At 52.6% G+C, this 27,263-nt stretch overlaps 1 protein-coding gene and 1 long non-coding RNA gene across 2 annotated transcripts; both read left to right on the top strand.

Annotated features, from left to right (window-relative positions):
• The first annotated feature begins 1,504 nt into the window (after window positions 1-1,504).
• On the top strand, window positions 1,505-8,637 carry LOC128816052 (uncharacterized). The gene is made up of 2 exons (XR_008439779.1): window positions 1,505-2,210; window positions 5,440-8,637. It is a non-coding gene; the product is annotated as an uncharacterized LOC128816052 (long non-coding RNA).
• A 1,983-nt stretch (window positions 8,638-10,620) lies between these two features.
• LOC128815916 (sacsin-like) lies at window positions 10,621-27,004 on the top strand. Its single transcript, XM_053993054.1, is given in 8 exon segments — window positions 10,621-10,705; window positions 12,642-12,729; window positions 12,911-13,013; window positions 13,267-13,413; window positions 13,789-15,121; window positions 15,376-15,464; window positions 15,950-20,542; window positions 20,545-27,004. Coding segments are annotated over 8 exon segments (11,829 nt in total). The 5' UTR covers window positions 10,621-10,682; the 3' UTR covers window positions 25,998-27,004.
• Window positions 27,005-27,263: the final 259 nt, after the last annotated feature.

Below are 27,263 nucleotides of genomic sequence, written 5' to 3'. Positions count from 1 at the left end.
TCCAGACATGCAAAACTGTTCCAAACAGCCCAGGAGGTGCCTCAGCTTGCTCTGTCCACCTCTCAGCCCAGCACATGAGAAAAAGCAGGGAAGAGCAGGGTCAGTTTTATTGCATCTATCAAGGGAAGGACTCATTTTACTTACCTTCTGTCATAGTATAATCCCAGACAGCAATTAAGCCTCACACACGATCCCTGGTGGGATGGCGGAGAGAATCAAATGGTCAAAGTGAAAAAAAAGCCCCTTGTGGTTTAAGATAAAGTTGTTTAATAAGGGAAGGAAAAGCTGCACATGGAAGAAAAGCAAACCAAAGGATTTATTCCCTATGGCAGCAGCTCTCTGGCCACAGAGAGCAGGCACAGACTTTCCCAGGCACTTCTCAGAGAAGGCTGTGAGAGAAGCAAAGAAAAGAAAAAACAATTCTTATCTCACTTGCTGCTGCCTGGTGTTTGTGCCCATGTGGAATGTGTTCTGGAGATTGTTTACTCGAGGTGATTGCTTGATTGGATTCTGGTGATGGTTGCTTGGATCTACAGCTGTGTCGGGACTCTCAGGAGAGAGAGTCATGGGTTTTCAAGTTAGTAGTGAGTGAGAGCTCTTGCTAATGTAATATACTGTAATAGAAGTATAATATAATATACTATAAGATGATATATTAATAAAGCAATTGATCAGCCTTCTGAATTCTGGAGTCAATGCTAATTATTACCCAGCTGGGGGCCTGCGGCAACAATTCCCCATCTCCCACTGGCAGGTTCAGCTATCCCCGGGACAGCCTGGCTCCATCACAGTAACAGTAACTTGGGAAGACAAATGGCATCACCCAAACATTCCCTTCTCTCTTCCCCAGCTTTTCCTGTGAGCACAACGCCATCCTCTGGCGCAGCAGCAGCAGCTATGTGTGTGTCCCACTGTAACCTGGCTAGCCAGAGCTCCTGGCAGCACTGCAGGACTCATCCCCATCCCTGCAGAGAGGAAACACGGAGCACAGACCCATGTCTATCTGCAGTCCCACCTGTCCTAGGGTGATGTTATGGTGCTTGTATCCCAAATCGTGTGTTCTGTTCATGCCTGATATTATGTTCTGTGCCTTCAGGACTGGCTCTGAAAAGTGAAGGTTTGTTTTGTCTTGTTATCAGCCAGCTCACCTCCCCCCCCATGGTCTGTGTCTAGGAGAGGCTAGGGCTTGCTTTGTTGCTTGCTTGCTTGCTTTCGCTTTGCTCTTGCTCCTGCTTTTTTGCTTTTGCTTTTGCTTATTAGTTACTTTAGCTAGGCAGTCCAATTTTTTTTCCCGGACTGTTTTCTTTCCCTTTCTTGAATACCATTCAAACCTGCTCCAGACTGGGACCTGGGAAACACCACGAAACACCGAGAGCCTGCATTTTGTGACCTGCAGGAGCCGTCCCCAGCACCAGAGACCAATAACTGGGCGACCACTCCCAGGAGAGACTTTCTGAATTTGTCATCTCTTCAGAGCAGTGAAAGAGTTTTTGTCATCTTGTAATAAAAAGGTCTTTGTTCATCAAAACGAACATTGAAAGAAAATAAGAATTTAAACTGAATAGAGAATTTCAGACTGTGAGAAGAGAAAGAGGAGAAAAAAAAAAGGGGGGGGTTTGATAAACAACAAGTATTCTGCTTAAGAATTGTGCAAATGCAGCTAGCACAGAAGACTGTGTAACTAACTATATACAAGCTAACTTTTAGACCAAGGACAACCGGCAAAGAAGATAAGGAGCCTTCATCCCTATGATCACCAAGGGCAGAGAGAAAAAGGACCCCCTAGCAACCAATTGCACCGGCGCAGAGTGCATCGAGAGAAAATACGTCAACCGAAAAAGAGGGGGGACTATAAAAACAAAAAGGTCAAAGGGGGAAGGTGCGCCGTGGCAGAGTGGAAACTCCCCGGCCGCCCAGCGCTGTTTTTTGCTTAATACCGCTTGCTTAATAAATTCTTGTTAATTGATTTATCTATAATTAGCCTCCCCAATTGACTTTGTCCATAACAAATTTGGTGCCGTGACTCGGATAAGGGCAAACGGGCAGGAATTCCTAATCAGGGAGGCGCCCCGCTGCCTTTTCAGCGGCCCTGGTGCAGGCTTTTCCTTCTCGGGCCCTTACCGACGAACCTAAATTCGGTATTAAGCAAAAGGGATACCGGTAACCCCGTAATCTTTGTGCACGAAGCCCGGGCGAAGACGCAGGACAGCGTGAGTATAAAAGTGGGATCCGCTCGGTTGGGGTTGGGATCCCAGGACATAACGTACGAGACGTCCTTTTAGGACGAGGCAAGTGTGGACCTCTAAGTAGTGCGGTTTCCAGACCCCGAGAGGGGCTGGGCCACGAACAGGGGGCCGCGAGTGTGTGTGTGTGTGAAGGTGTCCTGGAAGATGGGACAGAGGAAAAGCAAGCCCTCTGATTCCATGGGGACGGGGACCCCAGTAAAGTTTCCTCAGATACCACCTGACAGTCCGTTAGGTTTAATAATAAAATCTTGGGATGAATACCCTTCAAGAAAAGGGAAGGATAGGGCAAAAATGATACATTATTGTATGGAAGTATGGGGAGGGAAACAAATCTGTGGTGATAATTTATTTTGGCCAGTGTTTGGAAGATTCGAGGACTGGATTTGCCAGTCATTAAACATTTATGTAAATTCTAAAGAACCTTTTGATATGGAAGAGCGCAAGTACGCTGCTCTCTGGATAGTGGGGGAAACAAGAGCAAAACTTTTTGCCTTAAGCACCCAGGGAGAAAAAAAAAAAAAAAAGAAGAAAAATAAAAAGCCTGAGGAGGTTCCAACTGCACCCCCTCTACCATACATACCTCCCCCTCCTCCACCTCCACCAGCACCACCAGTAGTCTACCCCAATTTAGATCAAGGGGGGGATCTTGAAAACCAGGAAGTAGAAGTCCTGGAACCGGTCCCTGAGGAAAATCGTCGTGTTACTCGTAGCCTAACAAGGGGGAAAAGCGAGAGGGAAAGGCAAGCTCTATATCCATTAAGGGAAGTAGCTTTGGGAATGATCCCTAATCCTAATGCTGGTCAGCAGGGACAACCAGCCCAAATTCCGGGAATAGGTTATGTGGAGGTACCTCTTAATTCAGGAGATGTGAGGGAGCTCAAGAAAGAAATGGGACATCTATTGGAAGACCCCCTCGGAGTTGCAGAGCGGGTGGATCAGTTTCTGGGGCCCAATGTGTATACGTGGGATGAAATGCAGTCAATACTGGGGATTTTATTCACATCTGAGGAGCGAGGGATGATCAGGACGGCCGGTCTGAGGATTTGGGATAGAGACCATCAGGCAGGACCCCAAGCAGATATTAAATGGCCTTTACAGCGTCCTAATTGGGATAAGCAGGATCCCCTGCATAGGACACATATGGCAGACTTAAGAACAATTCTTATCCAGGGGATCAGAGAATCAGTCCCTAAGGGGCAGAATGTGAATAAAGCTTTTTGTGAGAGTCAAAAGAAAGATGAAGACCCCACGGAATGGTTAGGATGGCTCCGGAGATCTTTTCAGCTGTACTCCGGAGCAAACCCTGACACTCCGGAAGGACAGATGTTGTTAAAGACCCAGTTTGTGGCCAGAGCCTGGCCTGATATTAGGAGAAAATTGGAAAAGATTGAGGATTGGCATGGTAGAGGCCTGGATGAATTGTTGCGGGAAGCTCAGAAAGTGTATGTACGGAGAGAGGAGGAAGGACATAGGAAACAAGCAAGAGTGATGATGGCTGTGGTACGTGAAGGGCAGAGGGGAACGTTTAGTCAGTTCCAGGGAAGTAAGCTGAAGGGCCAGAAGGTAGAAGAAGGGAGAAGAGAAAAGGAGAGTGGACAAGGAAGCTGCTTTTATTGTGGTAAGAGAGGGCATTTTCGGCGGGAATGCAGAAAAAGGTTGGTAGATGAAAAGCAATTCAAGGAAGATTGAGGGGGTCAGGGGCTCTATTTGCTGGGGACCCAGGAAAAAAACAGAGCCCCTGGTAAAACTAAAAATTGGTCCCCAGCAGCAAGAATATGAGTTTCTTGTGGACTCAGGAGCTGAGAGATCAACGGTTCAAACCCTTCCCTCAGGGTGTAAATTATCAAGAGAAACAATACAGGTAGTTGGGGCAAAAGGGGAAGCCTTTAAAGTGCCTGTAATCAAAGACGTGATTTTTGAAACCAGCTCCAAAATAGGTATAGGGTCACTGTTGTTAGTTCCAGAGGCTGACTATAACTTACTGGGACGAGATTTGATGATTGAATTAGGAATTGGAATCGACATAAATGACAAGAAGCTAAATATTAAATTATGTCCTCTTCGGGTAGAGGACGAACAGAAAATTAACCCTGAAGTGTGGTATACCCCAGAAAAAGCTGGCCGATTGGACATAAAACCTTTTGAGATAATATTAAGAAATCCTGAAGTCCCAGTTAGAGTTAAGCAGTACCCAATTCCAAATGAAGGAAGGAAAGGGGTCAAACCTGAAATTGAAAGATTAAAAGCACAAGGGTTATTAGAACCCTGCATGTCCCCTTTTAATACTCCTATCCTTCCTGTTAAAAAACCCGATGGGAAATACCGTTTGGTACATGACTTACGAGAAATTAACAAAAGGACTGTAGAAAGATTCCCTGTAGTAACTAACCCTCATACTTTATTAAGTCAGTTAGGCCCCGAAAATCAGTGGTATAGTGTTATAGATTTAAAGGATGCATTTTGGGCATGTCCCCTTAAAGAAAGTTGTAGGGACTATTTTGCCTTTGAATGGGAAGACCCAGACACCCACAGGAAACAACAACTCCGTTGGACGGTACTCCCACAAGGGTTTACAGAGTCCCCTAATTTATTTGGCCAGGCACTGGAGCAGCTGCTTACAGATTTTCAGTTGAGAGAAGGGGCTGTCCTGATTCAGTATGTAGATGACTTGTTAGTAGCTGGGAAAGAAGAGGAAATTGTCAGGGAAGAGAGTAAAAGATTACTCAATTTTCTAAGCCTGAAAGGACTCAAAGTGTCAAAATCCAAATTACAATTTGTGGAAAAAGAGGTGAAGTATCTCGGACATAGACTGAATCAAGGAACGAAGAAACTAGACCCAGAAAGGGTTAAGGGAATCTTAGCTATGCCAGGGCCAAGGACAAAGCGGGAGGTTAGACAGCTGTTAGGACTGTTTGGGTACTGTAGACAATGGATAGAGGGATTTAGCGGGAAAGTAAAATTCCTATATGAGAAACTAACAAAAGAAGGCTTGCTTAAGTGGACTTGGGAAGATGAGGAAAAACTACAGGACCTCAAGGCAGAATTAGTAAATGCACCGGTTCTCAGTCTTCCTGATTTAAAAAGGCCCTTTTATAATATAAAACCAGGTGATAAGGTGTTAATAAAAAAACCTGGAAAGAAACCTCACTAATCCCAAACTGGGAAGGCCCCTATGTTGTTTTACTTACTACAGAAACTGCAGTCAGAACCGCCGAGAAGGGATGGACACATGCGAGCCGAATAAAGGGACCGATTACTGCTGCTGCTGCCGAAGACCCCTGGAGAATAACCAGCCAACCCGGAGATCTTAAGGTCACATTTAAACGGACTTAATGGACTCAGTAAAAATTGTACAAACCAGCTGGTATAGTGAGATATTGGATTATGGATATCCTGTAACTGATGATTTTAGAGTCTATTGTACAAATAAGGATTGTGATTGTTACCCTTTTGTATGCTATATTTGTAAAATCTGCCAGGAACGGTGGTGGGTCCATAGTTATAGAGGTACCCCTCCTAGGGGTATTTGTAAAGGGTGTTACCAATTAGAAAGAGAACTGACAAAGTCAGTCCTAAAGATTGGAGAAGAGAACGAGACCCTACCAAGGGAATCCCAAGAGTGGTGGGAGGTGTTTACTAAGGGGGCTAGGCCTGAAAATTGTTGTTACCACTCTAATGAACCAATTCCCCTAATTGTTCAAATTATAAAAGGGAATTGCCTGAAGACTTTACCTGGAATTCAGTGTAATTCACCGCAAGTGAAGGATAAGAATTGGGAATCATTCAAAAAGAGGCAGCAAAAAACAGAGTAAGGGTCCTCCTGAAGAATATCCTTGCTGCCGAGAAGATGGTACACCTCGCGGCTCGAAGCAACCGGGTCGGCGAGCGAGGCAGAGGGATAAGAAGCAGTGGAGGAAAAAGCCCTCAAACTGGGACAATTCAAAGGTATTTCAAGAACTGCCTCAAGGGTACTGATCTCCCAAGGGTAAAGGTGAGCCCGGCAATAACATGTCAAACCAAACAGCGGGAAGGGGGAAATAATGATAATCAAGTTCTGGGGTGGTTTGGACTCCACCCTTGCTGGCAAATTCTGTACATATTAGTTATATGTTGTACCTGGCCTGTACAAGGGGACTATGCACACCAGCCATTTAATTGGACTCTGACCAAAATAGACCAAGGGAAAGTTGTTAAGCAAAATGCCACCACTGTAGCTCCTACTTTTTTAGTTACTAATGAGGACTTGGTGAACTCTGTGTGGGGATGGAGTAAACCTGACTTCCACGCTATCTATTGGTGTCCTAGCTCCAATCCTGGGAGGGGATATTGTAATTACCCTGGGGAATATCTATGTGGATATTGGGGCTGTGAAACCATAGCAACTGCCTGGGCTGTCACCCATCCAGATAAATTTTTACAGGTCTCATGGTATCCTAAAGGATGCAAAGTTCCATGGTATGGCACTCAAGGAGAAATTCTGTATATGGGGAATTGTAGGTCCTTGAAAAATACAGGTGCTCAACCCCCTGGACCCAGGATGGCTGGTAGGAAAAACTTGGGGAGTAAGGTGTTGGGAACCGGGTAAGGATCGTGGAGGGTACATTCAAATAAAAAAGGAAATCCTACCACATGATCCTCTACCCATAGGCCCTAACTCTGTAATTGCTGAGGAGAAGTTAACTGAGACAGCTATAGGGACCAGTGACACCACAATGCCCGGAAACGGGACCCTCATACTCCCGACCCCGGATCCCCAGCAAAGTACCCTTTGGAAACTTATGCAGGCAGCGTACCAAGTCCTCAATGTAACACGACCTAACATTACTGAACAATGCTGGCTGTGCTTTGATATTAAACCTCCTTTCTATGAGGCAGTAGGGCTCAATGAGAAACCCAAGCGAGTTAATGGGAGCAATCCGCCACAATGTAACTGGAAAGACCCCCAAACCCAAGGGATAACGTTAGCAGCAGTAACTGGAAAGGGACGATGCATAGGGAGAGTCCCGTGGCAAAAGAAACATTTGTGTAAAACAGTCAGTAAAGCACAGCATAGGAGTAACCCGGCAAAATGGTTGATTCCAGCCAAAAATACTAAATGGATATGCTCCAGAGGGGGGCTTACACCCTGTATTGCTCTTGACCTATTCAACGAAGTCTCTGAGTTTTGCATACAAGTGGTAATAGTCCCTAAAATCATTTATCATCCTGAGGAATATGTGTTTAATGCTCAAGTCACTTCTGAACATCACTTATCAAAAAGGGAACCCTTCACAGCCTTGACAGTGGCTACCCTAATGATTGTAGGTGGAACAGGTGTTGGCACCGGGGTGGCATCATTAGTAAAACAGAATCAAGAATTTAATTCCTTGAGGATTGCTGTAGATGAAGACTTAGCCCGCATTGAACAGTCGATCTCAGCCCTTGAAAAGTCTGTAAGATCCCTGTCAGAGGTAGTATTATAAAATCGTAGAGGATTGGACTTAATATTCTTGCAACAGGGAGGATTATGTGCTGCCCTTAGGGAGGAATGCTGTGTGTATGCAGACCACACGGGAATTGTGAGAGATACAATGACTAAACTAAGGGAAGGCCTCGAACGGAGAAAGAGGGAGAGAGAGTCACAGCAAAGCTGGTATGAGACTTGGTTCAACAGCTCCCCTTGGCTTACCACGCTACTATCAACACTTGCAGGTCCTGTGATATTGTTGTTACTAGGTTTAACTTTCGGACCTTGCATTTTTAATAAAATCATAGACATTGTAAAAGGAAGACTAGAGGCAGCTCATCTAATGCTTATTAGGGAGAGGTACGAAGCATTGCCCAGGGACTCAGAAGTAGATGAAACCCTGGTCTTAAGCCACCAAGAGTTAAAGCGTTTTAATGAACAAATTGGTAAAGAGAAAGAGGAGGGATTGTAATAAAAAGGTCTTTGTTCATCAAAACGAACATTGAAAGAAAATAAGAATTTAAACTGAATAGAGAATTTCAGACTGTGAGAAGAGAAAGAGGAGAAAAAAAAAAGGGGGGGGTTTGATAAACAACAAGTATTCTGCTTAAGAATTGTGCAAATGCAGCTAGCACAGAAGACTGTGTAACTAACTATATACAAGCTAACTTTTAGACCAAGGACAACCGGCAAAGAAGATAAGGAGCCTTCATCCCTATGATCACCAAGGGCAGAGAGAAAAAGGACCCCCTAGCAACCAATTGCACCGGCGCAGAGTGCATCGAGAGAAAATACGTCAACCGAAAAAGAGGGGGGACTATAAAAACAAAAAGGTCAAAGGGGGAAGGTGCGCCGTGGCAGAGTGGAAACTCCCCGGCCGCCCAGCGCTGTTTTTTGCTTAATACCGCTTGCTTAATAAATTCTTGTTAATTGATTTATCTATAATTAGCCTCCCCAATTGACTTTGTCCATAACAATCTGGTGTTGTTCATTTTTTGTGCTGGGGAGTGCTTTGCCTATTAAATAAACAGGTTTTTTTTCCACTTCTCTCTGAGGAAATTCTTCCCGAAGCGGGTGGGGGAGGGGCCATGGGGGTTTGCTTTCTGGGGGCTCCTTCCAGAGGTTTTCTCCCAGATTTGCCTGAAACCAGGACAGCTCTGAGGGTCACAGGGATTGAGGGTCTTGGAGGAATGGGAATCTGCCTGGAGAGGGGTCAAAGCGGTGGAGCACTGACCCGAACACCATCGCACTCAGCAGACAGGTGAAAGAAGGAAGAAGTGAGGAGGCTTCCCTGCAGAGGTGCCTCATTGCATCCCCTGAAATTTGTCCTACATTTGCCCCAAGTCACTGTGTCCTACAGGTTCCTTCTTCATACATTCCAAGTGGTCTCATGCCTTTGTGGTCTTTTTGCCTTCACTCTGCAGTCCAAGTAGCCTCAATGTGGTGTCCTTGTGATGTCGTGTGGTCCCCACATGGTCTGTAACAGTCCATGGGTCTGAAATTTGTCTTATGTGATCTCTACAGTGCAAGAGATCTCCGTATGGTCCCATGATCCATTAGATACAGCCCTTTGGCCCAGGACAGTTCAGGTGTTTCTGCAGGCCAGTCTGAGGCAGGAGACCAGGCCCTGATGGCCCTGGGCCCACAGCAGTGTCTCCACATATTCACATACTACATCCCTGCAGCCATATCCCCACGGATTCCCATACCACATCCCCGTGGTAGATGTCGGCAAACCCAATGGGAAGAATGATGATGTCTAAATCCATTTCAGAAGGCTGAATGATTTCTTTATTATAATTATGTTATAATACATTAATATGCTATGTAAAAGAGAATAGTAAATACTACATGCTACTTTCTCTAACTATCATATCTCACTAACTCACAACTCGTGACCCTGTTCTCCAGAATCCAGACACAGGTGGATCCGATTGGCCGTCAGGCCCAAACAATCCACCATGATCCAACCAAGTGCTCACTCTGGGTAAACAATTCTCCAAACACATTCCACAAGAGAAAAACAAGGAGCAGAAATAGAAATTGTTTTCTCTTTCATTTCTCTCTGTGCACCTCAATAAAAAATCCTGAGAGAGAGAGAAATGTGCTTGCCACACATCCCTGTAGGTGTATCCCTACATATTTCCATATCCCTGTAGCCCTATCCCCACATGTGGGACATAGATTTGTAGAGAGTTCTCAGGGCCTGACAGAAGGCTCACACAGTGTGCATCCAGATGCAAACTTTGAGATAAGAAATGCTGACCTAGAAATGCCATGGAATAGGACAGATATTGTTGAGAGAGAGATGGAGCTAGAAAAAAGTTTCAAAAGGTGGCCTTGCAAATAAGACTAGATACTTTAGAGAAATAGAACTATGAAAGATGCATTGTAGTGGGACCCACGAGGGGTAATTTTAGATGATTGGCTTTAAAGCATCTATAGCATGGTGGGACTACAGCTGATAGGCCAAGAAACACTTATAGTGTATTGTAATTAGGAAATAGTTGGCTTCTGATTGTGATGGTGTGAATTATAACATCTGTATTGTCTCACCCTTCTCATGCGACTGAAAATGGAATAAAAGTTTTTAAAACACGTCTCAGTTACCCCATCTCTAAATCTAAAAAAATATTATCCAACACCCATGTATTCCCATACCCCATCCACGTATCCACTTTCCCATATCCCTGCCCCATAGGCAAGTTCCCGCCCTGGTCCTCCTCGCCTCCTTTCATGCCTCCTTGCTCCCCACCCCTATTTTTGAAAAAAAAAAAAAAAAAAGAAAAAGAAAAAAGCACATTTCCCCGAATGAGTGTGTGCAACGGGGAATCGAAACTCTTGGTCCGGGAGGCGGCACCAGGGAGGCGGAGCAGGGGGCGGAGCGGAGCTCCGAGCGCCGGCAGCGCACTGCGGCACCGGGCAGCAGCAGCAGCTCCAGCTCCGGCTCCAGCTCCAGGAGTGGGCAGGGGTCCCCCGCAGTGCCCACCATGGCCCTCAAGCAGCCTAAGGCGTAAGTGGATCTGGGGGCGTCACTGGGGGTTTGTGGGGGGAGACAGGGCATGGCTGGAGTGTTCTGGGGGTCACAGGGGGCTGTTGGTGGGCCAGGGGGCTCAAGGGGTGCTGGGGAGAACTGAAGGGTGACTGAGGGAGGTGAGGACTGCAGCGGTCAGGGCTCACAGGAAGGGTTTTTGGGGGCTGCTGGATGTCTTGGTTTTGACTGGGAAAGATAATTTTCTCCCCAGAAGCTGCTCCAGTGCTGTGTTTGGGATTCAAAGTGAGAACAACGTTTGTAACACGCTGAGTTGGAGCCCCATCGAGCTCACTCCAAGTCCAGGACTTTTCAGTGTCCCATGCTCTGCCAACAGGGGGGAGCATGGCCAGGAGACCCAACCCAAACTGGCCAGAGGGATATTCCAGACCACAGAACCTCCTGCCCAGTACAGAAACTGGGAGGGGGTTGGCCAGGAGCCACCGATCACTACTGGGGAACAGGCTGGGCATTGGTCAGTGGGTGATGAGTGACTACTGGGCACTGCTGGTTTCTCTCAGGTTTTATTCTGTTCTCTCTCCTTCCCATTACTATTCTTAATAGTAGTAGCAGCAGTAATGTCAATATATTTAGTCTAGTTTCAGTTATTTAACTATTCTTATCTTCACTCACGGGTTTTACCTTTTCTGGATTCTCTCCCCCATCTCACCAGAGCAGCAAGCAGCTGCGTGGGACTGAGTTCCTGGCTAGGGTTAAACCACAACAGTCCTTGGTGCTCAACTGGGGCACAAAGAGTTGAAATAACAACAGATCTGAGCAGAGTGTGTTAAAACAAAGTTGTTGTGAGCATCTCTCGTATTTATTTAACAGCTGTGGGTCATAGTTTGCTCTTGGAGTTCCTGCCCGTGCACTCAGGTGCATTTTATAAAACCCTTCCTGGTGTGTGTGATCCCGTGGGAATGTTCATCCTCCCTGGCTCTGGGCTAAGGTTATCATTCTGTTGTGGTTGGTAACACGGGGCTGTGGTACGAGAGAACGGCTGGAGCTGAATCGAAGTTGCCGGCTGTGCTCAGCATTGCCGTCCCCGATGGGCTTCGGGAGCCATCCAGTGGGAACTGTCAATAATTACACCTTGGGATTTCTCCTGCGAGAGCCAAGCCATGAGACAAATCTTCCAGCGTAGCCTTTCCCCTTCCCCTTCCCTGTACTCTGTGGTTACCCAAACCCTCAGGACAGTTGAGCTGCCTGCAGCTCATACCATAAAGCCACTTGCTGTTCCCAGTACGGCAGAATCAAAAAGAAAAGGTAAAACCTCTGAACTGACACAAGAACAGTTTAATAATTGAAACAAAGCTAAATATATTGATGTTACTGCTGCTACTAATAGTAATGAAAAGGAGAGAGAATGGAATAAAACCCAAGAGAAACCAGTAATGCCCAATAGTTACTCATGCCCCACTGACCAGTGCCCCACCCATCCCACAGCAGTGATCGGTGGCTCCTGGCCAACCCCCTTCCAGTTTCTGTACTGGGCAGGAGGTTCTGTGGTCCGGAATATCCCTCTGGCCAGCTGGGGTCAGGTCTCCTGGCCATGCTCCCCCTTGCTGGCAGAGCATGGGATACTGAAAAGTCCTTGACTGGGCTGCAACTCAAACATCAGTGTGCAACCAACACTGTTCTCATGCTAAATCCTGAATGTAGCCCTGGACACACTTCTGGGAAGAAAATTAACTCCATCCCAGCCAAAACCAGTGCACTGGAGCATCCCAGGAAGAGATAGGGGTCTGGGGAAGTATAGTAGTCATCCTTGGAGGTGGTTGTTTCAGGGGGTCCTGGAAGGAGATGGGGTCCTTGACCCTTTCCAAAGAGAGGCACATCCTGCGGGATCCAAGGAGAACATGGGCATCTTGGTTACAGAGCATTCCCCACACCTTCTCTCCCTCTCTCTGCTTTACAGAGAGACCTTCTGCCAGCGGGCACCCAGCTTCCTTGACTACCTGCACAGCATCCTGCAGAAGTACCCGGACGGAGGGCAGATCCTCAAGGTCAGATCCCCATCACCCATCCGCGATCTCCTGCCCAGCGGGGCAGAGTTACTGCAGGCAGTGGGGCTGGTCCCTGTCCAGCACCAGCCCCAGGACCTTGGTGCCCAGCTGGGAGAGAGGGTTGATGCTCTTCTCAGGGCCTGGAGGGCCCAGGTGACCAGGCACTGGTGTCTAATTCCAGGAGCTGGTGCAGAACGCAGACGATGCCGGCGCTAACGAGGTCGTGTTTGTGTCTGACGAGCGGGAATTCAACATCACCGGAGGGGGCCTGGAGGGCACCCAGGGTGAGAGGCACTGCGGGCACTGGGAGAAACTGGATGAAGCCCTGGGGTGGCACTGGCTGGTGCTGGGAGGGACTGGGGGAACTGGAACTGGTGAGGGGTTCTGGGATGTGCTGGGGACACTGAGGTTACTGGGAGGCCTCAGTGCTAGTGAGGGGAGTTTTGTGGGACTGGAGCTTGTGGGAACACTGAGTGTGAATGACAATTCCTGCTCCGTGTCCCAATTCCCCCTTTACCCATGGATGGTGCTGACCAGGCCCAGCTCTGTTGGCCTACAATGACGCCGTGATGTTGCCCCGGGACTGGACAGGGATTCAGCGCCCAGGGGTGTCACACAAGCGGGAGGATCCCCACAGCGTGGGGCGCTTTGGCTTGGGCTTCACCTCTGTCTACCACCTCACTGGTGAGTGGCACTGGGAGCCTCAGCTGGGACTGAAATGGGGATCTGGGTTTTACTGGAGGCACTGAACTACAGGTGCTGGGGGGAACTGGGGGGCACTGGGGGTGTGCCAAATGGAGGGCTGTGTCCAGAGTGAGGAAACCTGAAGCTGGAAACCTGAAACATCAGGAGGCTGGAGGGAGGCTGGCTGGCAATGGAGAGCAGGGCTAGGGGGACAAACTGAGGGAGGACTGGTGAATTGGGATTAAGCTTTGGATCATGGGAGGCACCATGGGGATAAACTTGAGGCCATTGGCTGGGCATTGATGGGTTGGGATGATCTGGGAAGGCAGTGGTGTCCATGTCATCTCTGTGGCCTTACGGTTCCCGTGTCTCCAGACCTACCAGGTGTGCTGAGCCCCCCATACTTGGGGGTGCTGGACCCCAAATGCCAGGTGCTGCCTGGTGCTGGCAAGCGCTGGGACATCTCCGAAGCCCAGGACCTTCCTGGCCTTTTCGAGCCCTTCTGGGCTGGGCTGGAAGCTGTGGGACAGCACCGTGCCTCAGCCCAGGGCACCCTCTTCCGCTTCCCCCTTCGCCAGCAACCCTCAGAAATCGCTGCAGGGGTCTCCAATGCTGAGCGCATCTGCAACCTCATGCAGACTTTCCTCACAGAGGCCCCTCTTGCCCTCCTCTTCCTCCGCCATGTCCGCCGCTTGGCCCTGCACCGTGTGGCCCCTGACGGGGTCCAGACACTCATGGGAACACTTGCAGCATGCCCTCAGCCTCTCCCTGTCCCGGTGCCATTGGGGGATGAGGGGCTGAGTCTGGCGTGGTGCCTGGTGGCCCTGCACAGGGATAGCGTGAGTACTGGCAGCGAGTGGCTGGTGGCCACAGGCAGGGCCACTGAGGGGCCAGTCGTGGCTCTGGGCACACGGCTGGGGTGCTGCCCTGAGCTGAGCCTGGCACACCCCCTCCACGGGGCCTGCCAAGGGCGGCTCTGCTGCTTCCTGCCACTGCCAGCCACTGATGAGACAGCCACAGGGCTGCCCGTCCATGCCAGCGCTCCCTTTGCCCTCTCTGATGATCGCCGCCACCTCCGCTGGCCCCAGGAGGGTGAGGAGGGTGAGGAAGATGCCCGCTGGAATGCTCTTCTGCTGCTCGACCTCCTGCCCCGGGTCTACAGCCACTTGGCTGCCATGGCTGTGGCTCTGCCCAGTGCAGATGCCTACAGCCTGTGGCCAGACCCCGAGCGCACGCCAAGCTCCGGCCGTATCCACAGCCTGATGAGCCGTGTGTGCCAGGAGCTGGCGGCTGCCCCTGTCTTGCTGCCGGCCGCAGACGGGGCGGCGGGGCGGCTGCGGGCCCTCGAGGCTGTGCTGCTGCCAGAGGCTGTGGGTGATGCAGCCACACGGCAGGCGATCCAGGCCTTGCTGGTGGCAGCTGGGGAGCCGGTGGCCGAGGTCCCACCCCACGTGTGGAGGGCACTGACTTTGGGGATGCCGAAGGGTCTGCGGGAGGCCACGGCGGGACACGTGCGGGAGGTGCTGCGGCACCACGGGGCCGCAGAGCTCCCAGCTGCCGGCCGCCTCTCCCTGCTGCGCTACGTGGCCGGGGATGGCTGCCATGCTGAGCTCCGGGGCCTCCCTCTCCTGCCTCGCGCCGACGGAACCTTCGTGGCCTTTGGAACTGCCTCAGCCGTTGTCTACGTGGACACATCTGACTGCCCCAGGTGAGCCCGCGGCCCCCGGCAGCTCCGTTCCTTGCAGAGTGGGCAGGACAGACAGTTGCCCGCAGTCACAGCTCTTGCTCTTGAATTGGGAACAGGAGGCATGGCCAGACCTGGATATTTGGCCCTGGACATTTGGGCTCCTCACTGCCTTCCTTCTCTCACCTAGTGTAACCAAGGGGGAGCTGAGGCAGGTGCCCAGAAAGCTGCTCCCCATTGCCCTTCTGGTCTCCCAGCACGTCTGTTTGTTCCCACAGGGAGCTCCTACCTGGCTTGGCCGGGTCCTTCCTGCCCTCAGACCTGGAGCCAGGCTTGGAGAGCCTCCTGCGAGGCATTGCCAAGGAGGGTAAGAGATGGGAGTCTCTGGACCACTTTTACGTCCCCTGGTTGCCCCCGCTAAATCCCAGCATCCCTAGGCGACCTTCTACGCCCTGGGTTACTCTGCAGCCCCAGTATCTCCCTGTACTTCCCTGTTTCTCTGGAGATCCATGTCCTTGCTGTTCTTCCCACATTCCCCTGTCCCCTCTGTGCTCCCTTGGGTCCTGGGTCTCACTGTGTTCCTCATCTGAAGATCTCTGTGCTCCCCAATACTGGTTCCCCTAACACCTTTTTACCTCCTATATCTCTTTCTTATATCCCCATCCATCTGGGGTTACTGGATTCTCTGTGCTCCTACTAAGGGTATACACCACCCCCCCAGAGCCCAGGTCCTCCCACATCCCATATGGGGGCCACCCATCCCCTGCAGGTTCTTTTCCCCCCATCCTGTGTCCCCCTGCCAGGTCCCAGGTCCCACATGTTTCTAGTCCAGCCTCTGCCTCTTGTACACAGGTCTCTTCCCCAACCTGGTTCTGCTGGATCCAGCTGTGACTGTACAGACCCTGCGCTTGGCTCTGCCCCCCACCTGGACATCCCAGTCTTCAACCCCAGTGACATGGTGCCCAGCCCAAGGCCCCCCCCAGCCCCCAGCCTCCTGGTTCCCAGCCCTGTGGCAATTTCTGGCCCACCACATGGATGACTTGGGCCCTCTGGAGGGACTTCCTCTCATAGCCCTGTCCTCACTGGATGCCCCCACTGTCCATCTGGCTCCACTGATACCTGAATCCAGTCTTATCTTCCAGGTGTGGGAGGACCAGCTCCTGCCACTTGCTGTGGCCTCTGTGCTGGAGGTCCTGGGTTGCCCTGTGGTGCCACCAAGTGCGTGGCACCGCTCCCTGTCCCGCTATGTCCTGCCTCCATCCCCTCTCAATGCCCTGCGGGCCCTGGGCAGGCAGGGGGCTGCAGCACTGGCCTCCCGCATGGCCTCGCTTCCTGATGCAGATGTGCTCATCCTCCGGCTCTACCTGGCAGACGTCCCATCCCTGACAAAGCAGGACGTGGCCACTCTGGCTGCTCTGCCCCTCTTTCTGCCACTGCCCTGCCTGGCCACCCCACAGCCCTCGGAGCTGGTGCCAGCTGCTGCCACCCTGGCGCTGGAGCCAGAGCTGGAGCTGCCCCAAGACGTGGTGCTGCCGGAGGCCGTGTTGCGGTGCCGGGATGAAGCTGACCGGCGGCTACTCGGGAGGCTCCAGAGGCCCCTCATCAGTGCAGCCTGCGTGATGCTGAAAGCCATCAGAGCCGTGGCCCAAGGCGCATATGTGGGGCGAGCGGCTGAGACACAGGCTCTGCTGCTCTGGGTACTGCAGCACGGAGACACTGTCTTTGCACAGAGCCCCCCACTCTGGCAGGCCTGCAGCAAGCTGGCCTTCCTGGAGACCCCTGATGGCCCCGCATGCCCGCAAGACCTCTATGACCCCTGCGACAGCACCTTGCAGGCCCTGCTGGGACCCGAGCGCTTTCCTCCTGCTGCCTTCCACACTCCGTCTGTCCTACGTGCCTTGAGGGCCGTGGGCTTGCGGCATGGTGAGGGGTGCCTGCTGCCCTCAGACATCCTGGCAGCTGCAGCAAAAGTCAGTCAGGGTGGCACGGCAGCTTTGGACAGGGCTGAGGCACTGATCACAGTCTGCAACCACCCCAAGGCACTGGATGGCTTCAGCGCTGCAGAGCTCAGGCAGCTCCAGGCCCTGCCATGGGTACCTCACTCCAAGTGCACAGGAGAGCCTGGGCAGCCCTTCCTGCCCCCTCGGGAGCTGCGATCCATGCAGTACCAATCCCTGGTTGGGCTTGCCATGCCCCTGACTGACGCCTTTGTGCCAGAGGCAGAGAAGAAGCTGGGGCTGAGTCAGACCCCACCGCCGGAGAGAGTGTGGGAGCAGCTGAGAAAGCTGGCGGGGCGCAGGGACATGGATGAGGTGGGTCCCGCTCTCCAGCCTATCTACTGGCACATGCAGGAAAACATGAAGGCCTTTGGGACTGCCCCAGATGGTGCCGTTGTGTGGACTGAGTCTGGGCTTGTCCTGCCACGTGATGCTGTACTGGGCTATCCTGAGAAGCTGGAGCTGGGGCTGCTGGTGCCCCGGGTGCCCCCTGACTTCCTGCCCTACAGCTGCCTCTTCAGGGCTTGGGGGGTGGTGGACGGGGTGAGTGAGGAGAGGGCGGTGTCAGCCCTGCGCTCCCTGGGGCAGGACATAGACAGGCGCGGCTCCAGAGCGGGCACTGCCACAGAGTTGCAGGTGGTTGTAGCTGTCCTGGAGTGGCTGAAGAGACGGGGCCACAAGGGCAAGGGCACTGTGCCAGTTCCTGTGAGGATCCCGCAGGGCTCAGGCTTTGCCCTCCGTCCAGCTGCCTCTGCCGTGTACCTGGACATGGAGCTGGAGGAAGAGGAGGATGTTCAAGAGGTGGTGCACGAGGCAGTGCCTTCCAGCACAGCCATGTTCCTGGGCACGGAGTGTCTCAGCACGCAGGTGCTGGGCCCAGAGCCATTCACAGCCTGTGGCCCCTCAGAGCCCATCACCCTACGCCTCCGCAACATCCTCCGGGAGTACAGCGAGGAGGGTGACCTCTTCACAGAGATGGTCCAGAATGCAGAGGATGCCAGTGCTACCGTGTGCCGCTTCCTTCTGGACCTGCGGTGCCGCAGAAAGGCCACCTCTGGGCTGCTAGACCCAGGCATGGCTGCCTGCCATGGCCCAGCCCTCTGGGCCTACAACAATGCCCTGTTCACAGAGGATGACCTCCAGAACATCACCCGGATTGGGGCTGCCACAAAGGAGGGCCAGGCAGGCCGGATTGGGCGCTTTGGTCTGGGCTTCAGCTCTGTCTACCGTGTCACGGATGTGCCAGCAGTGCTGAGTGGGGAGACACTGCTCATCTTTGATCCCAATGGCACCCATCTGGGCAAGCACATCCCCAGGGCCGGCTCCCCTGGCATCCGCCTGGACTTCTCCAGCCGGCCACGCATCCTCCGTGTCTTTGCTGAACAGTTTCAGCCCTACCATGGAATCTTTGGCTGCTGCCTGCCTGAGCCAGGACCCTTTCCAGGGAGCCTTTTCCGCTTGCCTTTTCGCACTGAAGAGGAAGCTGTGACATCGCAGATTTGCTCTGAGGCCTTTGGTACAGAGCGCATCCAGTCCCTTGGGGCTGCTTTCCTTCGCTCTAACAGGCTCCTGCTGCTCTTCCTGAAGCACGTGAGGGAGCTATCCCTGGAGATGCTGCCGGACACCGCCACTTCTGCAGAGGATACCATGCCTCTGGCCACGCTGCAGCGAAAGGAGATCCGAGACTTGGGGGCCCCTGGGGATCCCCCAAGTTGGGCAGCCATTGAGCAGCTCTCAGCCTGTGAGGAGGAATCCAGGACAATGTGGCATTACCTGGTTTTGGTGTGTCAGGGTGATGGGGAGTTGCTGGAACTGTTTCACCAGAACACACAGGCAGGACTTCATCCTCCACTTCCCATGGCTGGTGTGGCCCTTCCTCTTGCCCCTACCAAAGATGGCAAGTGGGTGCCACGTCTGGATGCTGAGAAGGGGCAAGTTTTCTGCCACCTTCCCATGCCGATCATCTCAGGGCTGCCAGTCCACCTGCATGGGGCCTTCAGTATCCTCTCAAATCGCAAGGGGCTGTGGGACACGGCAGAGCGGGGCAAGTGGAACCGGGTGCTGCTCCACAATGCTGTGCCGATGGCCTGGCTCCGGGCACTGGACCATCTCCGTGCCATGCACGAGGCAGGCGAGTTGAAGAACTATGAGTATCATCTCTTCTGGCCAGACATTAGCACTGCCCGTTACCCCTTTACAGAGGCTGTGACTAGTTTCTACCAGGCTGTGGCAGCCAGGAGTGGCCCAAGGCTCTTTTCTGATGGCCACTCCTGGTGTTCACTGCAGGACGCCTGCTTCCTGCACCAGACTGTGGAGAGACACCATAAGCTGGGTACTGTGGCGCAGCGAGTCTTTGCCATCACCGTGCCCCGTCCCCTGTTGGCTGTGGCCTTGCCTGGGAAGGTGCAGGAGGGCCTTGGGAAGGTGCTGGATGCTGGAACCTATGACTGGAACCGCTTTCTCTGTGAGCTTGTGCTTCCCAACTTGGAAAATCTCCCTGATGTTGACCGGAACCTGCTGCTGCTCCATGCGCTGGATATGTCTCATGAGGATGTGGACAAAGTGCTGCAGACAGTGCCTTGCATCCCTGTCACCCCTCATGGCCACCTGCAGTTCATCAATCACCTCGTGCATCCCAGAGGTCGCGCTGCCCCTTTATACAGCCCTGAGGATGGGCGCTTCCCCACTGGGAATGCCTTCCTTTCCCTGGAGAGACTAAGCCAACTGGAGAGGCTGGGCATGGTGAAGGACACCATAGCCCTGCCAGAGCTGCTGGAGAGGGCAAAGACTGTGCAGCTTCTCTGGACCAAGAATCGTGCCCAGAGCTGCCAGAGGGCTGCTTGCATCCTTGAGTTACTTCAGGATGCAGTGAAGAAGAGAAGAAATGACACCCTGCAGGCCACTTTTCAGACTGTGCCCTTCCTCCCTGCTGTACTACGCAATGGTGAGCCTGTGCTGCTGCCAGCTGCCCAGCTCTACCATCACCTCCATGAGCCTCTAGTGGGACTCATCCAGCCTATCTTGGCTCCTAAAATGCTGGGGAAAAACTTCAGCCTCTCCGAGGAGGTAGCATCCTTCTTGGGGCTGGACCGGCAGATACCATCAGCTCAGGTCCTTGAGCAGCTGTGGGCACTCAGACATTTCTCCAACACTCTCCCTTTGGAGACCCTGCAGTACAGCACCAACTGCTGCTACAAGCAGCTGAACATGCTGCTCCGGGAACATCACTCCAGCTGGAATGAGGTGGCTTCTGCAGTGGACCCCGGGGAGCCCTTCATCTTGATGGGCTCCCGTTTTGTGCCAGTCACAGCTGTGGCCGAGACACTGTCATTTAAGGCTGCCCCATACCTTCATCAGCTCCAAGAGCAGTACAAGCCCTACAGAGAGCTCTGGGAGTGTGTGGGGCTGCGCCACACGTTCACCTGGGATGATTATGCCCGAGTGCTCTGCACTCGCTGACACATGCTGGAAAGCCGCTGCCTGCTGCGGAGCTGGATCTGGCCCTGCGGCTGGTGTCTTGTGGCTTGATGAAAGATGGCACCCAGCCAGATGCCTGCCAGACCCAGCAACTCTTTCTGCCTGATGAGGAGGGCATTTTGCACCCATGGGACAAGCTCTACTTCAATGATGCACCATGGATGCCATTGGACAGAGATGTCCTGCTGTGCCATAAACAGCTGTCCCGAGATGCAGCCCTGCGCTGTGGGGTGGCCACCACACACCACCGAGCACTGGAGAGGAGTGAACTCATCACTGATCACCTGAGCCTCTGGGCACAGCCATTTGGTGCCCACGAAGATTTGCCAACACGACTGAAGAACATCTTGAAGGAGTACTCTGAGTCCGCTCCTGATATGGTGAAGGAGGTACTCCAGAATGCAGATGATGCTGGTGCGGGGCTTGTGCACTTTGTGTGGGACCACCGGCAGCACCCAGCGAAGGCCACTTTTAGTGAGAAATGGAACATCCTGCAGGGCCCTGCCCTCTGCATCTACAACGACCGCCCCTTCCGGGAGCAGGACATTGAAGGCATTCAGCGTCTGGGGGTGGGTGGCAAGCAAGACCAGCAGGATGTCACAGGCAAATATGGCCTTGGCTTCAACACTGTCTACCATTTTACTGACTGCCCAGCCTTCCTGACCGGAGACAGTACCCTGTGTGTCTCTGATCCCCATCTCTACTACATGCCCACGGCCACAACTGCGAAGCCTGGTAGCATGTTTGCTGTTGACACTGACTTCAAGAAGAATTTTCCAGACATTTATAACACCTTCCTACCATCCTTCTTCAACCTGAAACAGGGCGTCCTTTTCCGGCTGCCGCTCCGCACTGCAGCTGAGGCTGCCAAGTCCAGGGTGTCTAACATGGTGGTGCGAGACCAAGACCTCAAGAACATGGAAGAAACACTGGCTAAGGAAGGTGAGGACTTGGTGCTCTTCCTCCGGCATGTACACACCATCATCTTCTCTGAGATCCCCCCAGGTGGGAAAGAGTTGGTGGAGAAGCTGCAGGTGACCACAGAGCTCACGGAGGATGATGCAAAGTTGAGACAGGAGGTTCAAGCAAGATTAAGCAAAGCCATGGATGGGAACAGCCCCACCCCTCTCTCCTATACCATGAAAGTCAAAAATAGCAGGGCCAAGACCACAAATTTGTGGAGGGTGATCTCCCAAACTGGGGTGCAGGGTGGGGCTGAGGAGTTTCCGGTGCTTAAATGGCTGCCCTATGGAGCTGTGGCTGCCTGCCTGGAACCTTTGAACCGAGTCACGGGCAGAGCCTTCTGCACCCTCCCACTGCCCTTGATCACTGGGCTGCCTGTGCACATCAATGCTAACTTCTCTGTGGATGCGGCCAGGTGCAGTCTCCACTGGGACAAAGGTGGCACAGGGGCAACCTGGAATGACTTCTTGCTCCGGCGCTTGGTGGTTCCACTATACTGTTACTTTCTCACCAGGCAGTGGAAAGCCCTGGAGCCAGAAAAGCTCCAGTATAAGTCCCTGAAACTCTGCCAGCAGCACCTGGACTCCCACTTCCTCCAGTTTTTCCCTGTTATGAAAAGGGTCTTACCTATCTTCCAGGACATGGTGAGAGAGGTCTACAAGCAGATCAGTCATGCACGACTGCCCCTGGTGCCTGTGTACCACAGGAAGTCATCTGACACGGTGACAATAACCTGGGCATCTCCAGGTGGAGGGGACATGCTAACAGAGCCATACTTCCTCAAGGAGAAGCCTCAGCCAGAAGTCCAGGAAGTGCTGCAGCAACTGAACATGAAACTGGTTCCAGCATTCACCCACCTGCAGCAGATCCATGAGGAGTTCATTGAAGCCCAGGTGAACGCTGTGGTCTTAGGGCCAGCCTCTCTCCAGTGCTTCCTCAAGGCCCTGGCTCTGCCTGTGCCCTGCAAGCTGGCTGAGACACCCCTGAGGACCCCAAAGAGCTGCTTCTACCTGCTGCAATACTTAACAGGATGGAACAGGCACTCCCAAGGTACTCACAAGGATGGGGACAAGGCAGACCTGGAAGGCCTGCCCTTGCTGGCCACAGAAGATGGTCTTCTGAATGCTTTCAGCATCCACCACCCTGTCTTCAAGAACTCCTTTGCCCACCTGTTCCCCAAGCACAGCCACCGTTTTGCCCAAGAGTGTATTTCTGAATGGATCCCAGCTTGCTTTGTGAAGGAGCTTGACCTCCCAGAGGCCACACCACTCATCCAGGAGGTATTGTGTCAGCTGGAGTGGACCGCAGAGGGGGAAAAGTGGCTCAAGGGGCTGTGGACCTTCTTTGACAGGATGGTCCCCTCCAGGACTTCAAACATGGACATGAAGTCATTCATGAATCATCTCCATAATATGGCAGTGCTGCCTGTTCAGGGGAGTAAGACAGACTCGAAGCACCTACTGCCACTATCCTCCCTCTCCAAGGTTCTTTTTGAGTGTCACTCTAAAGTGGAAAAGGTGTTGCACAAACTGGGCATCCCTGTGCTCCAGCAGTCCCTGCTGCCCTGGAGTTTTGCCTACTGTTGCCTGAAGCCGTGGGCACTGCAGGTCACAGATCCCAGGGCTGTAGTGGCCCATCTGGCAGACACAAGAGCTGATCTCTGCTGGGGGGATTTAGGGGAGCAGGACGTGTCAGCCCTGCTAAGGTTTGTCCAGGAGGGAAAGCTGGATTCATGTGCACTGGAGCAGCTCCGGTATCTGCCTCTCTTCCAGAAGTTTGGGGGGGGCTATGTCGCTGTGGCTCCCTACCACAAGGTGCTGTTACTCCGCAGACAGTTCCTGCAAGTGCCCTCAAGTGCCCAAACCCTGTATGACTTGGACAAAGACATGCTGCTTCTCACACCAAGCCAGGACCATGAATGGCTGGCCAAGTGTTTGAAGTGGGAGTTCACCGATGACCAAAAGCTTTTCATTACTGTGGTACTTCCCCGGCTGTCCCAGCTCACACAGCAAGACCTCATGGAAGCTGTACGCTTGTTCTTTGTCCTGCAACCCATCTGTTCCACTCAGAGCATGGACGCCATCATGGCAGCTTTTCAGAAGGTGGCCTTTATACCAGATGCCCACAGAACACTGCGCCTGGCCTCCTACTTCTACCATGACATGCCCTCCTTCCACACCCTGCGGCTCCAAAACCGCTTTGTGCCTAAAACTTTCTTGAATAAGCTACCTTTAAACTCCATAGTAATTGTGGATTTCTTCCTTAAGGCAGGTGTCCGCACCAGCCTCTCTGTAGAGGATTTTGTGGTGCTGGCTGAGGAGATAGAGCGTGAAGCCACTCAGGCTACATGCCATGCTGCAGAACTGCTGGAGCGACAGCAGGAGATGCTCAAGCAACTTGCAATCCTGTTGGAAAATCCTGAGGAAAATTTCCTGAGGAAAATTGCCTCAATCCAATTCCTGCCTCCACTGGATATCCCCCCAAACTTGATGAACCTCCACCCTCCTTTTGCAGACTGCACTAAGGCCGTGGCTCTGAAAGGCAGTGTTTCCTACTGCAAAAATGTGGCTGAGCTCCTGTGGACATCAGCCACCATCCTGCCAGAATCCCTTGAACTTGAGGAGAGGTGTCTGAAGGCCATGGAAGTCCTTGTAGAGATACCCACTGCCCTGGTGGTGGCCAACCTGGAGCATGTGTGCAGGGCAGCCTGCTCAACAGAACTGCAGGTAAGCACACGGGCCAGGGTGCTCCAGAGCATGTACAGCTTCCTGCAGACCCATCTGAAGGAGGTGGACGCAGAGCACCTCTCTGAGCTGCCTGTGGTGCTGGCCAAGTCATGGGACATAGCCAGGCCACGGCAGGTGGTGACATCACTCCCGGACGAGGCTGACTTTTACCCCTACCTCCTCACGCCTCACCCCCACGCAGCTGCCTTTGGAGATCTCCTGCAACACCTTGGTGTCGTCCTGGTCCCCACGCTGACTCACTACAGCCAAGTCCTGGCCCAAATCTACCAGGAGAGCCATGGCAGTGGAACCCTTTCCAGTAGCCAGAAGAAGACAGTCCTGCTGGCCACACGGCATTTCTTCCAGCTGCTGCGGGAAGAATCGGAGCCTCCCGATTGCTCTGCTGTGGCTGAGCTGTACCTGCTGAGCGCTGCTGACTGCCTGGAGCCATCCCACAGACTGTGCTTCAATGACTGTGTGCCCTCAGAGACCGCTCGGGCCCTAGAGAAGACCTTTGTGTTCATGGCTGCACTGCCAGTGTCTGGGTGTAATGTCAGGTGGCTGCTGCAAAGGCTGCCACCACACCTGCGGCCGCGGGCACTCTCAGAGGTGACAGAGAAGCAGCTGGAGGAGGGTGGTCCACAGCCATGTCATTACGGCTCTCAGTGCGCTGCGCAGAGGCGTCTCCAGACCCTGCTGGTATCCCCGTGGTTTAGGCTGGGGCTGGAGTCCCTGCTGCAGTGGCAGACCCCCGAGGCTATGATGGGAATGGAGGGGGATGGTGGCTTTGCAGTGGAGCAGGTGAAAGTGCAGTGCTGCAAGGACATCTGCACAGTGCTGGTGCACAGTGGGGCAAAGGTGGAGGGCAGCTCCCAGTCACAAGTTATCTATGTGTGCCCTTCTGGTGGTGCTCAGCGGCTCCTCTACATCCAGCATGCAGAGATGGTGCTGAACTGGCAGCAGCTGAGGGTCGTGGAGACACTGGCACAGGAGATAAATAACATCCTGGGTGGGCAGCTGGAGGCACAGGCTTTGTCTGTGCTGCGTGAAATGCTGGTCTGCCAGGAGCCACAGGACGTGGCCTTGGTTCTAGAGGCAAACAACGTGGCACTGGTCGGTGCTGCACCAGAGCCAGAGAAAAGGCTGCAGGAGGAGGCTGAAGCTGGTCCATGGAAGGATCCCAGCCTGTCAACCTTGAGGCCTCTGCATGGTGTCAGGGGGCCAAAGGTGTTGGTCCAATACAAACCTGTGAGTGCTGCCTGGCACCACAGACAGGGAGGCTGTGGCTCCTGGCTGAGCAGTGAGGAGTTTATGGCCCTGACTCCATCTGTCCCTGAGGCCCTGCGTTGGCTGTGTCAGGCCACGAGTGACCTGCAGGCAGCCCGCAATGACATCCGGCACTGCTGCCCCAACTGGGTGCTCTTCAAAGTGCACCAGGCCCTGGAGAAGGCACTGGTGGCGGCCGTGCTTTGTCGTGGTGAAGCTTTTGCGGGCCACAGGGGGCTGATGGGTATGGCCCAAAGGCTGGAGGCGGAGGAGCCGGAGCTGAGGGGCCTTGTCCTGGACGTGCAGTGGTTGCGTGAGTGTGGTATGGACGGCAAGGCCACACAGTACCCGAGTTACCATCCCTTTCCCATGACCCCCAGTGAGGCCTTCCCCAGCGTGGATGAGGAGGAGTTCCTGAAGCGGGCACAAAAAGTGCTAGTAATACTGAAGGACCATGTGGGCAGAAAGTGATAGATCCCTACCAAGGCGCACGGCACCTGGGCCAAAGGACCATCAGGCGCCCATCAGAGACTCACCATGGACCTGCTGTGGACTTGCCATGGACTTGCCACAGACCTGCCACAGGCAATTCCAGACTGTCCAGCCCTGGCAGGGGAGTTTTGGTGGCAGACAAGGGCCCAGACCACTGGACATCACAGAGTTGCCTGTGCCATTGGCATGTCTTGAGTGTGCAGTAAATAAAGTGCAAAATAAATGCTGCAATGCTGGAAGACCCTTCACTGACAGTGGAGTCAGGGACATGAAGAAGACATGGGCAATGGGTGTTGAAGATGGAGGTGGTGATGAAGGAGTTTGGAGAACTGTGGTTGGTCAATTTTGGCTAGCCAGGTGCTCACTGAGCCACCCCATTACTTCCCCTCTTTGACTGAAAAGGAGAAGAAAATGTGATAAAAATCCCACGGGTGTCTTTGTTTGAAAAGACAGGAGTCTGTGAAGGAAGGCAAGGGCCTCCCATGAAATGGAAAAGGTAAACCCCCTCCCTCCAAATTACCACAATTTCAAAATAAAAAGGCTCTCAGGCAAAGATATGGGAATGGGAATAACAGTTCTTTACTAGGAAAAAACTAAATTTAAAAAATGTAATTAGTGCAAACAAAACTACTGATAGAGTCAGAAACCTGACACCCTGATGAGTGAAGAGGCTGAGGCTGAGTTGCTGTCTCAAGAAATGCTGATTTTATGCGGGTAGGTGTGGATATTCTCAGCTCAGTCAGAGAGAAAGAGAAAGGTTTTCTAACCAGGCAAGAGCCTGGGAAACAGTTGGGAAAGAATGTAAATAATTCTCTAATCTATCTTGTTATTCACATTGTTTATAGATATGCTCTGCCAGTGTGCGTCATTCACTGCACACCAATGGTGTGACATGTTTTCACTCTACGACCAATGAAATTAGTCTTCTCGATGTTCTCTATATATAGAGCGGTACATTTGAAATAAATCAGAGCTCATTTTCTTTGCCTTCTGAGCTGGAGTTCTCTGTTCCTGTCCTGCTTGACAGCGACAGGTAGGGATGCTTGGCTCCTCCCTCTGGGTGGAGCATCTTACAATGGGATGATGTAACTTTATCAGTCATGCAGTGAGCCATTCAATGGCACATTAACAGAAGATATCTGCCCGGAGGGAGACATTGTTCTTGGAAAAGATAAGAAAACTGCCCAACACAGATGGCAAATAGAATATATGCTTATTTTACAAGCCAGGACATTATCCACCCCT

The sequence above is a fragment of the Vidua macroura genome, chromosome 17, assembly GCF_024509145.1.
Source record: "Vidua macroura isolate BioBank_ID:100142 chromosome 17, ASM2450914v1, whole genome shotgun sequence".
Taxonomy (NCBI): Eukaryota; Metazoa; Chordata; class Aves; order Passeriformes; family Viduidae; genus Vidua; species Vidua macroura.
The sequence above is the reverse complement of the archived record's forward strand: the minus strand, read 5'-3'. Positions and strand labels throughout refer to the sequence as shown.